At 42.1% G+C, this 16,353-nt stretch overlaps 1 protein-coding gene across 1 annotated transcript; it reads right to left on the bottom strand.

The window, feature by feature from the left end:
• Nucleotides 1–1,598: 1,598 nt before the first annotated feature.
• On the bottom strand, nt 1,599–15,882 carry LOC109749920 (callose synthase 3). The gene is made up of 41 exons (XM_073505574.1): nt 15,419–15,882; nt 15,213–15,313; nt 14,960–15,084; nt 14,723–14,816; nt 14,495–14,605; nt 14,255–14,404; nt 14,060–14,152; nt 13,858–13,949; nt 13,596–13,722; nt 13,015–13,152; nt 12,856–12,932; nt 12,670–12,763; nt 12,189–12,311; nt 11,992–12,106; nt 11,260–11,594; nt 11,129–11,181; nt 10,973–11,033; nt 10,591–10,672; nt 10,457–10,506; nt 10,293–10,379; nt 9,759–9,887; nt 9,470–9,658; nt 9,232–9,392; nt 8,918–9,041; nt 8,737–8,837; nt 8,457–8,586; nt 8,211–8,362; nt 6,874–6,983; nt 6,638–6,760; nt 6,480–6,548; nt 6,220–6,391; nt 5,622–5,766; nt 5,060–5,179; nt 4,860–4,978; nt 4,636–4,719; nt 4,295–4,407; nt 3,985–4,214; nt 3,107–3,907; nt 2,969–3,019; nt 2,300–2,485; nt 1,599–2,220 (listed from the first exon to the last, which is right to left on the bottom strand). Exons 1-41 carry the CDS (start codon nt 15,651–15,653, stop codon nt 1,972–1,974), a joined length of 5,901 nt encoding a protein of 1,966 aa, XP_073361675.1. The 5' UTR covers nt 15,654–15,882; the 3' UTR covers nt 1,599–1,971.
• Nucleotides 15,883–16,353: the final 471 nt, after the last annotated feature.

A 16,353-nucleotide genomic window follows, 5' to 3' on the forward strand; every position in this document is an offset into this window, starting at 1 on the left:
ATCTAAGTCATAACCACTCTAAATTTTAAAAATGGTTTATACAAAGTGAGACGAGGACCAGGTCAAGAACATACTTGCAAAGTATGTCGGTGGGTACGTAATTAACGAACTCATACTCCTGTTATTGCAGAAATTTTTGAATTTGTTTACTAATTTTCTTGATGTCATTGCTACTGTCGCGTGCATTTGAGCGAGAAATTAAAATTAGTAACTTCGATTATTTGCCCCCTCCCGAGATTGATGGGTGGGGCTGGGGCCACTAGCCATTGAGACAACCCTGGGACAAATCATCAAACCACATGTAAAGTGGGGCAAATGATCCAAATCCTCACATTTGAACTCAGTAGCAGAGTAGCAATTACCATAACCGTGTCCTGTCAATAGTACTCAATTCCCAAAAAAAACTTTGCCACGCAACCTTTCAAAACTTACCCACTTTTGGTACCTAAAAATTATCACATCAAACATAAAAGTGATTTTGCCTTTATTTATCAAGAACTCATCACTTGATATTATCGGACTTAAGAGGGTTAGTACGGTAGTGTTAAATTATCTTAAGATGTCATTAATACGCCATTTTGTTGCTGGAGAAAGAGAGTATTCCAATGTTCATGGGGTTGGGAAGACGAAGTGTATATGGCATCTCCAACGCTAGCCCCTAAATGGACATCGTAAATGTCCTTTTTTACATTCGGACTGTGTCCGCAAACAGGATATGCGAGCATGCCGTCCAAAGCTAAACTTAAAACTTTCCATATTTTTCCGCTCAGGCAGTTGATCAAACACCTAGCGTGCAATGGCGGTGTGTGCGGCCACGGGCACAGCCACAGACGCAGCCAACCATTGGCGCGGCCAGCTATGGGCGTAGCCACGGGTGCCGGAGCTGAGCTCAAGCTCGAGCTGCCCATCCATGGCGGGCGTCGGAAGAAGAGAGGTGGAAGGTGAAGGGAGGGAGAAGGAGTGGAGAGATAGGAGAAGGCCACGACCGGGATGGAGCGCTCGCCGGCGGCCATGGCAGATGCCCTCGTGGCGCTCGCCATCTCTGTTCAGGATTATTTTTTGGAGAGAGGAGTGAGAGGGCATGGATACATAGTGTGTTGTTGTTCGCCAGTCGAATGTTTGGACTCTCGCAAAGCCCCCCTCTCCCCTCTCCTACATACACGTTTGTTGCTAAGATACAGGAATCCATACGGTCTGAACGTATACCGGATCCCGGAGGTTTGAGGGTCCGCTTAGAAGACGCCCTTAAGGAGCTTACAAATATTTTTGTCATGAAAAGAGAGTTGGTTTTGATCTGAGTTTTGGAGGAGTTAACAGAGCTTGTGGAGTACCCAGTATAAAAAATGGAGTTTCTATCTGGCTATAGACCGCGATCCAGTCGGTCAGCAATCACCATCTACATTGCCAAGATAGCATCCACCCTACCCTGTTTCAGCTTGTGCTTTCCATTCTGTACCTCCTCTGTTTTCAGGTAACAGTACAAGCGATGAAATGCAGCACAAAGAATATGAGCGTCACAAAGTGGAGCAATGCAGAAACATAACGATCTAAAATTTACTCGACCCAAAACAAACTGCAGAAGACAAGACTCAACGTGATTGATCGAACCAGACAGCTCTAAGAAATTCTTCGCGAAACCTGATCCAGAAATTGTACTTCCTGCATATGTTGCATCAGATAATCCTTCCCCACATCACTACAAGTCTACATAAGGTCCAGCAGCCACACTAAGGAGCAGTAGATCTGTACATAAGGCGCAGTTGCAACAGCTCTGAATCTACACCTACACGGGAGAACACTACCAAGTAGCCTATAGCACAGCCACCCGATCTCTGGATGAACAGTCGGATTAGAATCGCATGGGGAACAATCGTGGCAGCAGAATCTAGAAGAGTCGGGGGCGGGTGACACCGATAATACTAGGATGAATGAACAAAGTCCGCGGGAGCTAGCCCTGGATCTTCTTTCTACCTACTCCTTGTTCCGGGTGGCTCGGTCCTTCTTGTGGCCGCCGAGGATACGGGAGATCTGCAGGCCTCTGCTGAACGCCTGGTTGAAGAGCATCCTGGTCTGGAACTCGGACACGAAGGGGAACCACGCGAGAAACGCGATGGGCGTGAACAGCAGGAGCCCCATGAGAATCTCGTAGCCACGGGCGAGAGCCTTCACAGACCCCCACAGCCCGACCATCTCGACCACAGGCTTGATCGCTTGGGCAATCTGGCAAACAAGGTTAGCTGAGATGTTAGACCTGAGATGGGAATGGAGAGCAAGATATGTATGTTCGCTGCTCACTAACCAGAAGCAAGCCCCATCCAGTTGGCATGAAGGCGAGGATGCAGACGAAGATGTCAAGGACTGTCATGTGGGCGATTGCTGTTAAGATTATGATGATGGAGATGAATGTTATGAATATCAGCCCCTTGATCAGACGGAAGACGAGCTGGAACTCCGCGCTGAACCTCCTCCTGCCGACTGACACGGTCTGCAAAGAAAAATCATGACAGCTGAGTGTTCCAGCTCGAAAAGGAGATAAAATAAGTCATGGTATTCTCGCTGCAAAACTATGGCTTAGATCAGTTTTAAAGTAAAATTTTAGTCTGTAGAAACAACTAAACTGGCAAGTTATTAAATATTCTACATCAGAACAGAATCTTGAATAAATAGTAACTGACATAAGCATTGGACCTGTGAACACACCCATTCTCTGGGACAAATGCAGACCAAACTAAACTGAATATTCTACATCAGAACAGAATTTTGACTAATTCATAACGACATAAAAGCACTGGATCTGTGAACGATCGCTCTCTGGGACAAATGCAGACCAAACTTAACTGAATATTCTACATCAGCACAGAATTTTGACTAATTAATAACGACATAAGCACTGGATCTGTGAACAAGTCGCTCTCCGGGACAAACGCAAACCAAACAAAATTGAAGAAACATAGAACTTTATTATTACCTTCATAACAAGCAGCATGACTAGAATCACAACCCATGAGAAGCCATAAACCTGGAAATGGCATCAGTTAGAAAGACTGCATAGACCTGACACATACGCAAACATTTGTCTGGTTACAAAATAAGAAAGAGATATTACCAGCACGCTTTGGTTATACTGCTTGGTTATATTCAAATGATACACAAGCCCGTATTGGTAGATGAAGAAACGCAATGCAAGAAGTATTTCAAGAATGGTGCCACGCTTCCCAGAGTGACGAAGAGGCCCCTGCTCTTTGTCCCACCATGATTCCCAGCTTTTCTCTGGCGCCACACCAATACCTCCACGGTTACTGATCCACTTGTTCCAATCAGTCCAGTCGTCCACAATCTTCTGCCACTCAAATCCAGAAGGGTTGAACAGGAAGGGTGCAAAGAGCCAGGTGCCCACCATAAACCACATGGAAACAGTGATGAAGATGTAAGTGATAGCTCCTCTGTACGTCTGTCCGAAGATTTCATACACGACAAGCAGAATCATCAGTTCAATACCCTTCACGAAATGGCTGCGAGAATAGAGTCGGTAGTTCTCGGCGAATTTGGCATGGAACACCACAAACCCACGTCCAGTCGCTCTATATTCAGCTCCTCCGTGGAGTAGCGTCCTTCCATAATAGTGAGTTTTGGTCCCAAGTGAAAATGTGAAGAAAACAGATGCCAACTGGAGTTGCATGAGCACAAAGTCACTTAATGCCGTTCTGAATCCTCTCTCCAACCCGATTTCCATCATCATGGGCAATGCCATCAAAAATCCAAGTTGAACAAAAGATTCTGATGCAAGCGCGACCTGGAGCGGTGTATTATGCACGAACCTCTTTCCAGTAGCAAGTGCTGCATCAAGTCCACTGAGGACAAGATACAAACGCCCATAAAGGAAAGCATACACAGTCCAAACTGTAATCTGAGACCAAGCAGAATGATTTAGGCCAACAGTTAACCAACGATTCAGGAAAGAGATATTTAGGGTTCATAACTTACCATTGTGCTGAAATAGAACCCAATTGTCGTATAGTAACACGACAACATTCTGAAGAAATCAAAACGGTGCCCCAGTCGGTAAATGTCACGGCTGAGTGTCTGTTCACCGTTACCATTTGCTATCTTTGCCTCAAATAGTGAAATCTGATTAAGACCCACATCCCTTCCCTTGCCAACTTGCATGTATTCATGATGAGTGACATTGCCTTCACGTAATGTAGAATTGAATCCTGCAACAGAAGATGTCATGTTACTACCAAAACGGTACCCGATTTCCTTAATTCCAGCACCAATAGCAAAAGCTTATCACCTGCAAATATGTCCTCACTAAGATTGATAATCTTAGATGCTTTACTTATACCACCCCTTGTAAGGTGGAAAAGGCGATCAAATATATCAGGATGGCCGTAGTGGAACCGAACCCTGCAGAGAGATGTTCAAAAAACAAATTGTCAAGGAAGCGTTCAGAAAGTCGTGACTCAAGGAACTGTCAAAGTGTCCAGTAATTTTAGTTAGTACCATGATTTAGAAAGAAAAATACAAGCAGCCAATTCAAACAATTTAATATGATTATGGAAGCAAAACTAATAGACACCACAAATATGATTATGACATGCTGTGCATGTGTGGAAGATACTGTAGGATTAATACCTCAATGGATTGGCAAGCACACGCTGTCCAATGGTCACAAAACTCGTCTCCTGATTCGACATGAACCAGGCAAGTGATGAAACACTGCACAAGTCCAGAGGAAAAACCACAGGATTAGCAAAATGAAACAGTGCACTAATTACATGTTAAAATAATCCGAAGTGGTAACACAGGTACATGATTTAATTAATTACAATTTTAATGAAACAAAACTGCCAGATTACCTGCCAGTAAATATATGCTCCCTTACTCCAAGTATCGATGGATATCTCACACCATCATGTTTCTCCAGAAACTCTTCCAACAAATTTCTCATTTTCAGAGCCTCCTCCATGTAATGCTCCTGTTATTGATAGCATTGAATAAAAGAAGGAAAAGGAGAGGTGAAATAATTCCTTCAAGCAGCAAGAGCAACAAGCTGTACCTGGTTCATATCTATAGTTTGGAGACATTCGCCTCGAGTGAAAATTATTGCATGGTTCTGATTTTCTGGCTTTCCCTCGCCTAGAATAGCATTGCCTGGAAGCTTGATCTTGTAGATGACCTGTGCACAAAAGATAGATGGCAAATAAGTGTCTCATTTTGCACCACTGAGAGTTGAGACCACGCAAAGGTATTGCTCTCAAGGAAGAAAGCCTGATGTAAATAGGACAATTGTGATACTTGGTAGCAATAAAATGGACTTCTTCACACACAAAAAAAAGTACTCGTAAACTTAAACTTTAGTGGGCAATATGGAAAATGAACAATATCTTATGTGGATGCCTTTAAGCCGGTCTCACAAATAAGTTTCACCCTGTCAAAACAAGGATTATCTTTTTCACATGCCTATTTGGCCTAGATAACATAAAGCCTCCTCAAATTTATATTCCCCGTCTTCCACATCAAGTGGACATAGTTAAGAATAAACAAAGAGAAACACAGTCAACATAACTTGCAGCAAATTTAACCAAGGTATACTGAATTAACAGAGAATTTTTACGTACCTGGTCAAGACTCTGTCCAGGATCATCTGATTTTGTAACAGCAGCCTTCACCAAAACTGAGTAGTAAACTTTGTCGGTCTTCTTGTTTCTATCTTGGCTAGGAGCTTCAACTTCATCAATATAGGCAACACGAAAAGATGGATATCTGCCCAGCCAATATATTTCTATTATTTCAGTACCATCATATATCATATATACAAGTATGTGTCTAAAATACAAATAATGACACTATTATGAATAATGTGCCCTCATAAATGCAACTATCTAGCATTCAAGCACTGGTTTTGAATGATAATGAAATTTGATAGACCAGGACACCGAACATCACCATGCACTAATTACCGACTAGGGTAGACATAAAATAAACAAAAATTACAGTTTTTATTATTGGCTACTGATTATTAAGAATATCGACAAACTGCCATTCGTCTAGCACAACCAACATTTCCCACACATAGAAATGCAAAGGCACTGCTAATGGAGTGCATGCATGTTTGCGTTAGCGTATAGATGACAAAGAAATGGACCAAATTAAAGATTCATAATCCACACAAAGCAACATATATCAAGGATTTCCGAGTCTCAAACTGAAACTTACGTTGTCATTAGTCTCAAAATATCATGTGCACAAGGATCACCAGAACGTTTCTGGATTCCATACTGTTGGCATGAGACCACATATGTAAATTTCATGTCAGCTATCGCTTTGCATTCTGTCATCAATTCAGATTCCTTCATGTCAGCTATCTCTCTGTAGCCTTTCATAAGATCTAACAAACAGAGAAAGAGAAGTGAGAAGTCATTATAATTGCCAAGACCCTGTTCAGAAGAACATCATAGGCTAGCTAATGGAAATACCATCATCTTTGGCATTATCAAGAAAAGCCTGAAGCTCCAAAGCTTTTCGGTAGTACATCATCCCTCTTACTGTTTAAACAGGAGCAGCAACGATTTTAAAACTGGACCACATAGCAAGACACAAAGAGGAGGCATGCGAATGGGATGTAAGAAAATACCAGTTCTTGTCAATGTTTGTCCCCTGTATGATGCCCAAAGACGAAGCTCATCTTCTATTGTATCATCATCACGGGCCTCCTCCTCAGATCTGTTCACCCTTTCGAGGAAATTTTTCCACTCATCTTCAGGGTTTGAACATTATCGTGAAACAAAGTCAGTTTTGATGGCAGCCAGAAGACACAAAGAAATCCGCATATGCTATTTCAAGCAAAATGTTACACAAGGGAGAAAGAACCTGGGTAAATTTTTTGCAAGTAGAAAAGTATGGTAATTCCATCCTCATTTGCCTCTTCTAGATTATCTGATGAAAACAGAACATCTTCCTTGTAATAAGGAGTCAAGACCCTGCAATATATAAGTTGATCCAGAAATGAAATGTGAAAAAGGTCAGAAGATATAATCAAACGAAACATTGTGTAAGGTAAAAACCAATTATATAGTAAAGGAAAAAAATTGAATTGAATGTTGTGTAGTTCAATGTCAGATAAAACAAATAGCAATGCATATTGTATTATTCCAGGATTATCCCGATGTTGTGTTTATTCTTATGTGCCCCATGTGTGTTCTACTTATATACCTTTTGATCTACACCTGAAATATACTCCCTCCGTTCACAAATATAAGATGTTTCGGATACTTCACTATGGACTACATACGGACTGAAATGAGTGAACAAACACACTAAAATTAGAACATCTTATATTTGTGAACGAAGGGAGTATCAATTATCCTGTGATTTTCTACAAATATTTAGAACCGTCTGAATGCTTAATAAGTTAGAAGATTTTGAATGAAAATGAACTAAGAATCCAGTGCCTAAATTAAGAACCATTGACCTAAAGTCAAACTTCCATATTTCGAAATTTTTGTTCTTACATATGGAGCTAGAAGGCATTTGGCAGCATTGTCATTCTTGTGGCATGGATCATTTGGAAAGAAAGAAAAATAGCATAGTACTATTTAACAACTACATCCCACTCCTGAACTGATCAAACTTTGTAACCAGCGCTTAACGTCCTGGTGTATGGCTTGGGAAAAAGTGCTGCAGATTCTTAGGTCGTGGTGGTGGTTGTTACCTAGCGCAAGATATGGGTGCTAGGTTGTAGGTTTCTCAGTCGTGTGTTTGCTTGTTGCTAACCAGAGACTAATGTAAGACCTCGTTTTTGTTCCTTTCTTTCTTCTCGTAATAAAAATGGCAGAGATACCAAGGGGAGCACTGACACTAAAAACCCCACAACAGATTGTGGTAGTACGTGATATATTGGTCACATATAATTAAATCTTGTTAGAAACCGCATGCCATCTGGTTTTTCTTTTATTGCTGGAGGGGTGGAGCCACTTACAAGGAAGGCATTCGGTGTTTCAAACAGGCACAAATGAAACATGATAGTTATAGAGAAATATAATATTCAAGATTTTTTAATTGAATATTCAACATAAAAATATAGCCACTATCAAGACAGGATAGTGGGCAGCAAAGAAAAATATGACATCTCGAGGATAAGATGGAAGGCTTGATAGGAAAGAAACTTTATGCTCACACTACTACCGAGAACACTAGTGAGAACTTACGAGAAGGGCAGCATGTTCCGCACTTTTGGAGCATTTGGCATATCCATAAAAAGAGAATTTGCAAAGAAAGATATTCTCCTTCTAGCATCAAGGTTTGTAGGGACATCCATAGCAGACTCTTTGACGGTGAGCAGAAGATGAAGCCTCTTTATCTGAAATCAGCATGTAGTAGGTATAGTACAGCAACAGGATCAAAAGAAGCGTCGTATAAGAAACTGTTTAAAAAAACAGGGCTGAAAATCAAACCTTTTCAGTCCATGCATTTGATGCCTCCACAGGGAACTTAATAGCTTTAGTAAACAATTGATCTTGCTGATCAAGCGGTGTCATTCCTTCATGTTTTTTAGCATTTCCACCGTGTATGGAATCCAGTACACTTCAATGAGAGGAAAAACATAATAGCACCAGTTACCACAATATTGATGTAACCAAAACTATGGATGCAAAGGCTTGGCATAGATGTGAATAGTATTTCAGTAAAAAAGCATGCCATGCTGTTTTCATAGAAGGAAGCTAAGCTCCTCACCTGCTGAGCTCTTGTTCCTCCATTATATCCTTTGTGACCACCTCAAGCATATCTTGGAACAAAATAACAACTTGACCCAAGTCTTCTACCTTATTCTTTTGCTGTATTCAAACAGATAGATACAGTGAGAGGGAGGAGGGGGGGTGGGAGACCTACAATCATGAAGACAAATTCTGTATACCAGTAACTCAAGTAGCTCAATGAGCTTCTTGCTCAGGGCTGGAAGACTCCTCATGTTCAGATCCCTAATCAGAGTTTCTTCGGCTATATGTTTATCAACAACTTCAAAAATCTCTTGCATAACACTGAAATAGGCAGCACATATTTATTCAGGAGTTGGGTACGAAAACAGAACTTCAGTTAAGGAATAGAAGTGCAAAAGAATGAAATAGGCATCACACGATTAATCAGGAATTCGAGGTTTCAAAACAGAACTTCAATCAAGGAATAAAGTGGGTGAGAAAAGACTAAACATATGATTAAGAAAAAACATACACTTTCTCACGTTGACCAAACACTAAGGTGTTGATGATGTTTTTGAATGAAGCATAGCATTCTCTGATAGCATAGGAAAAATACGGGTCCGATTTCATTCTCTTGTTCAGATCGCGATAATTTCCTCCACTGTCTGCCGCCATATCCAATGCTATCGGAATCTAAAATCCAGTATAAATAAATAAACAAATGTGTGAATCCAAGTAAAGAAAGTACAAAGTGGTCAAGTGGTAAACACCTTGCTAGCAAGTAGAAAAGGTGGCCATTGGAATATATCCAATTCACGATCTTTGCAGTATGGAACAAGTAGCAAGTCCATCTCCCTGTTATCTATGAGATCTTCTTCACGGAAACTTGTGATAATTAGATTCCACATTTGGGCAAATCTTGCAGCTATTTTCTCCCTCTCTTGTTCATTACCAGAAGGCTAAAAAAAATTATGTCAGGTCAAAAGAGCTAATGAATGTAGCATATTCAATCTGATTATCCAACAATCTACTCCTGATGTCAAACAGGCGAAAACTTACCTTAGCAAGTTTAGTGGAAAAAGCAGCCCGAAAACCTTTCCTCTTGTGTTGATCAGAAGGTATCAACAATTTATTGAAGGCCCAAGGCAAAGATTCAAAGCGAGATCTTAACATGCCTAAAGTCCGTATCTGGTTTCATGGGTCAAGAGAAATGTCTATCATAAGTTTCTTTGATAATGATAGACAATGCTCCAGAATATTAGGGAAATAAACAATAGAGCATGATGGTTACTAATATAAACATAACGAGGCTAACTGATAGATTTATTCATATAAAATAATATAACAGTAGAGAGAATTCTTTTTTTTAGCTAACAAGAGAGAGCATTCCTGTGTGCAGTTTCACAACTGGAAATGGCAGCCTAAAAGTAGGGATGGTGAAGTTAAAAACAACAACCTTAGCACTAAAGTTTTGTAATTTTCTACTGAATGCAGAGCAGCATAATAGGACAAGAAAAGCAATTCAGAACAAAAGCAGGCAGAGCAAGCCCAATCTGTCAAGTAATAAATTGTAACTCTGAAAATTTTACTAACCTCACCAAGTCGACGACAAGCCCCATAGATACCACCAATCAATGTTGAGAAAACTGCGTACCAAATTTGGGTGTCCATGAAATAGACCTGGACAACACAACTGACAAAACTTAGTATACTGGTTAAAAAACTTCTTTTGACAGAAAATGAGGATTGACGCATACAAGAATTATTGGAGCCCAAAGTGCGATGACAACACCAATATTGTTACTTGCTGCAAAGAAACCAAAATGAGAACACCAAAAATTTCAAGAAAAAAGGTTACAAAGAGGAAGACAGCAAGCTTCATCATAAATACCATTAGGGAAAAACTCATGCCACTGGAAATTCCGAATCGGTTCTCTCATTATATCTTTTGTTGGTTGTACCAGAGGCTTGATCTGAAACCAGCAAGTAAGAGAAGATGAATAAGCAGCACTAGTGGAAAGCTGAGTGCTAAAAAGGCTTGGTCCTGACTGAATCCCAAGAAAATAGACAACTATTTTACATGCCATCCAATAGGTTTTTGAGATTCACCAACATGCTGCTGATGCCATTGTTGTTCTAACATGTACATTCAAGAGCAAGAAATGGCTTATGTACACAAATTAATTTAACTATGGAAACAAAAACATTGAGGCAGTGAGGCCACATTTGGAATGCAAGGAATGTTCTAGTTTGTGCAGGAAGTGACTAGATACCTCAATATAGAAGCTCACTATCAACTTCATCGCTAAAAGGAGAACCCAGAACATGGTATACCTATCAGTACAACAGTGATTAGTGATTAGAAAAAAGCATAACAGTAAAGCCAAGTATGAAGATGAGTTAACAAAGTGATTCCACTCTTAACATACTTGAAGAGAGAGAATGGGCCTTCATGCATTCCTCTGCCAACAAATAATCGAGGCTGCAGATATATTTGGAAAAATATATCAACAAACAAACCCATGTAATTAATGACAGGAAACAATAGATGGAAAATTACCTGGGACCACCACATCATGAATGTTATGACCTTAACATTTGAACTCTCAAGTATCCTTCTGATACATGGGAAAAGAAATAGCACAGCCGCAAGAATATTTGGCGCCAAATATATAACAACAGCCAAAATGTATAATGATGGCTGATTCTGACCATTGCCAAGCCAACTTTTTATTATTCTTGAAAGACCCGAAGGATTAGACCAGGTATATGCATAAGTCACAGGTAGAATCACAACCCATGCAGCAGCTGATACTAACTTCAGGACATATCGCAGCTTTCTTGCAAACGACATGCTTCTTCTTGCTTTCCAGCCAAATACAATGTCCAGGGTGGCTGCGTTGATTATATTTGTCGAAGTTAGTACATACAATAGAGTAGTAACTACGCATACATCTTAGCTACAATAAACGTGGTTAAACATATATCCTTCAGTCATGTTACTAATTTAATTATTGTTAGGTCGCTGGCAAAGCAATCATACTGATATACTTGTGTTGTCATTTAAACACGTCTTAATTAGAACTCTCCCTAGATATTAGAGTATGACTCATTAAGCATTTAATGTTTTATCATCAACGGCGCTACAAAAAGAAGATATCACAAGCTAGATTGGCACTGCAGTGTTTCTGCTTAATACTAAGCTACTAAGCTGCCTGCTAAATAATTTAGATGTGCATTGGCAAATCTCAAAGCATGAAAAGGGAGGTAAGGTAGGAGTTCAGTCAATTACCTTGACCCAACTTTAAAACAGCAGCAGTTATAAATATGCTCAAAACTTGTTTGAAAACTCCAGCATCAAAGATATCACTTGGTGTGCCACCATTCCATGCAATAATAATCATAGCCTGCATTGAAACAAAACATAGTAGTATGTGCATGTGAATTCTCAAGTGAAGGAGTGAAGAGAGGGGGAGGGGAGCAACAAACCTGCAAGGATAAAATTAAGAAGATCCACATTCTATCAAAACTACGGAATATGTGCCAAAATGAACGTATCTCGACAAAATTAATCTTTCCCATCCAATGGACACTGCCAGCAGATCTTTCCTCCTGGATTACGACAAAATGAAGTATAATCAGAATTGATACAGAAGGCAAGTCTTTCTTTTTCTTTATTTCATGTTTACGTTAACAATGTACATCACTCACATATCCGTGTAGGCTTAACAACTTAACAGATAAAGCAAAGACATGAGAACAAATCTAGCTGCAGTGTGCATTATCGAATCCATTGTCAACAGAAAACAAACATGCAGCATCTGATCAGAATATCTTATTATCAAGTTCAATTCATGAAGACTTAAGCGCTGGTGAATTGTATTATTATATCACAGGAAACTATCAATGCGTTCACAGTTGACATGAAAGAAATTGCAATAATGTTAGGTATTAGTATCTAGAAACATACTCCATTCAGACGATTAGGATAAGCAAATTTGGGAGTTTTGAAAAAATCTGCATCAGCTCTCATGGGCCATCCAAGCCGGAAGCAGTCAACTTTCCTGAAAAGCAACACAAGAATAATTTGATGACTTCCATCAAAATCAGGGGCACAATATATTGAAGGCAACAACTAAATACGACTGCTGCTTACCAAAAGTACTCATTTAGATCATCGTAGTTCCTCCAGTGTGAGTGTTTTGACTTCATTGTCTTGCTCCTGTGAGCTTCCTGCAGAATTTCAGAATTTAACAATCAGGCTTGAAATGGAAAGAAGAAGAAAAACAGTCTGAATACAAATGTACAACTATACCTCCTCTATAACTTTGTATATCGGAGTCACAACTTTCATCAAGAATGCCTCTTCATCACCACCATAAGCTGGTTTAACATTTTCACCAGTCATTGGGCTCACGTTTCCAGCCAACATACCATAGAGCTCAAAAGCCATCTTTATGAAGATCAGAAACAGAATTGTTACTAATAAATATGATGGCACCAGAAAATACAACGTACAGACTTGAGCATTGTACTAACACAAAAACATCCCCCGATTAGCATTTTTTTCAAACAGCATTTTTCTCCATTGTCATGAATATGAATTCTACAATAGCTAAGCTCACAATGTGCAGTTATCAATAAATATATCACAGTAATACAGTATGTCATATCCTTGCTACCAAGAGTAGTCATTTGGACATACGTAGGCTAACTGTGACTATTACGATCAATGAAATTCCACACAAAAAACTGATTTTGAATTGTAGTATTGAACATCAAATTCTTAGACCAATTGATCAGGTATCATGTTTGAAGAATTAATAGGACAATGGCCGAACATATACAAAAATATATGACAATATGCGTAATCTGCGAAATAAAAGTTGATCTTACATGATGGTATATGTAGCAAAGACACTCTGGCATGAATCTCAAGTTAGCCGCCTCGCCCCAAACCAAAAGGTAGAGACCCATATAGAGAAGCTTGCGTTGCTGAACTTCCTGTTGGATAGTTGGCAACCTACACATTAATTGGTCCAGATGTTGAGACAAACGGCAACTCATGAAGAGATTTAATATTGGTATGGACCAGGGCAGAAGTAGGCCATAACTGAACTTTAAAAAAACAAGGAATTGTTGGACTTCATTGACCTACCATAAACTGCTTTTGCGGCCAAGGTACTTGCACCACATCTTATAACTCTTAAATAGCTTCTTCATTACATAATCCAGAGCCCTGTCATCCAACTGGAAAAAAAAAACAATCCATCTTCACATTACTTGCAGGCACATGAAGAAAGAAAAAAACCAACATGCCCAGTTCCTCATAAAATAAGTTGAGACGGAGAAACAGGAACCTTAGATTGCTGTTCAGGCTTTGGTATCTGCCTTATGTGTACATTTGCAAGTAACAGGATGAGATGTTCCCTTTGGTTGGCTACATTGTCTTTCTGCAAAGAGTGACTCAAGATTAGATGACGTGCATTTTCAGGGTAAAACACATGTAAACACGCACCGCCACAGACAAATAAAACCATCTCATGCATAGTTACCTGAAACCCAAACATAGCCTGAAGCCAGTCGAGAAGATCTCTATCGGTCTTCTTCTCATCAGGCTTCTTTTCCTGCTTCTTTTCCTGCTCCTTGTCCTTGGGCCACGGCAGGCCTCTTATATTGCGAAGAGCGTAGACAGCAGCTTGAATCTACAAAATATAAGGAGCAACTCAGTGAAAAGACAATTAATGAGCTTTAAGGCGGCATTCGTTGCAACCAGACTAGATATAGAAGGAAACCTCCGGGTTTTGCATTATAGCTTGATCGGTACTTTCAGGATCGAGAGGCAGGATATTGTAAGGCACATAGAGCTTCTTCTTCTCCTCGATTTTGTTGTGCGTGTCCAGAATCTGCGCACCAACAAACACATGCCGCGCAGCAGATGAAAAACGGATGACATTACACAGTGAGCAAAGGAAGCGGCAGAACCCATATGTAGTAACAAAAGAAACCGATCGATTACGCACCGCCTGGTCGACTTCAACGGACTGCGACACGTTAACGGCTTTCAAGACCTCGAACAAGACCGCGGCAGTCTGGTACGCTTTAGTGAGCAGGGCACTGATGAATCAAGCAGTAAGAATAATCACATGATTGACAAACAACAGCAAGCAATGGGCCTTGTCATCTGATAGACAGGGCAGCCAGCATTTAACTGTGAACATAAAGCGTAGAACGTCGGACGGAAGCAGCGGCTGGCTCACCGGTCGGCCTTGTCGGCGGCGTTCTGGAGCGCCTGGATGTACTTCTTGTAGTACTCGCGGTAGAAGCGCTGCATCTCGCGCGCGTCGCTCTGGTGCACCCTCCCCTTGAGCGTCGGGTCGTTCTCCTGCACAAACAGCGAGCTCAAGCAGTCAATTAGAAGCTCGCATTCCTTGTCCCCAGCCAGAAGTGGTAAATTGGGGAACGTGGATGAATGAAGATGATGAATAGAAGGTGAGTGGTGGTAAGAATTACCCTCTCGAGCCTTTGCAGCAGCGCGGTCTTGAACTGGCGCACTCCACGGCCGCTGGAGGTGGGGTCGAGCCGGTGGGCCTTCTCGAAGGCGTAGAAGCGGCCTGAGCGGAAGCGGAGGCGCAATGAGCAAACCATGCTTCCGACGGCAAGCAAAAATTGTACTACTAGATTGGGCCTAGGTGAAGAAGTAGATCGGGCCTGCTTACAGAGGTATGCGACGCGCGGGTTGCCGGCCTCGACCTCGTTGGCGACCCGGAGGATGGGCGCGATCTCGACGAGCGAGGAGGGCACGACCTCGCTGTCGAAGATGGACTCCCCCATGTTGCCGACGGTCTGCGTGCGCAGCAGCCGCCTCCCCGCGGACGACGCCCCCGCCGGCGACGGCCCCCCCGGCGACGCGGCCGAGGAGAAGTCCGCCCTCCTCCCCCCCGGCGCCGCCATCGCGCCCTCCCCTTCCTTACCCCTCAAATCCCTGCAGCCCCACCAAAATCCGAATCCAAAAAGGTCGTCGGTAAATCGGCGGCCCGGACAGTGCGGGGCGGACGGAGGAGCCGGGCGAGTGGGGGCCGCTTGCTTGCCTACCTCGAAACCCTAGGTCCGGCCGTCGGCGAGGTGCTGGCGCGGCGGAGGGGGGCGGAGTGGGGGTGGCAGTGGGCTGGACTGTGGGCGGGGCGGAGGTGGGTGGGGTGGAGTAACGGGGGAAAGGTTTTGGCCGGGTTTTGAAATTGTTTTGCGGCTCTGCCCGCTGCCTCTACCGTCAGACGGAACAGCCCCTCGGCCTCTCCCAATACCACGGCCCTGCCACTGTGGGTCGTGCTAGCTTCGCTGCAGTAGTGAGGGTGCCGTCGAGGTTAGGGGCGAGGGACGAGGGCAGATGCGTCATTGCGGCGCCGCAGCCGCTGCGGCGAGGAGGAGCATGCGTGGGTGGGCCATGGCAGTCGTCGTCGTTTGCGGCCTCGTTTCTCGCGCAGGTCTCGGTGCTTTTCCGCGGAGGGCTCGTGCGGTCGTGGCCCGTCCGATTTTCTGTTCCCTTTTCACACCGCGGGGAAAATGAAATACGTAAAAATTAGCTGCCATGTCGGAGTACTAGTAAGAAGTGAGAGCTCGAGAGCCGAGAGGTGCTGTAGTCCTTTTCTTTTTT

Source organism: Aegilops tauschii, chromosome 7 (genome assembly GCF_002575655.3).
Source record: "Aegilops tauschii subsp. strangulata cultivar AL8/78 chromosome 7, Aet v6.0, whole genome shotgun sequence".
In the NCBI taxonomy this organism is placed as follows: domain Eukaryota; kingdom Viridiplantae; phylum Streptophyta; class Magnoliopsida; order Poales; family Poaceae; genus Aegilops; species Aegilops tauschii.

Coding starts and splice junctions, on each gene's coding strand:
- LOC109749920 (XM_073505574.1), bottom strand. CDS start 15,653: ATGGCGGCGCCGGGGGGGAGGAGGGCGGACTTCTCCTCGGCCGCGTCG. Junction 13,723..13,857: donor GGCCGCAAAAGCAGTTTATG/GTAGGTCAATGA, acceptor ATTAATGTGTAG/GTTGCCAACTATCCAACAGG. Junction 11,182..11,259: donor TCATGATGTGGTGGTCCCAG/GTAATTTTCCAT, acceptor ATATATCTGCAG/CCTCGATTATTTGTTGGCAG.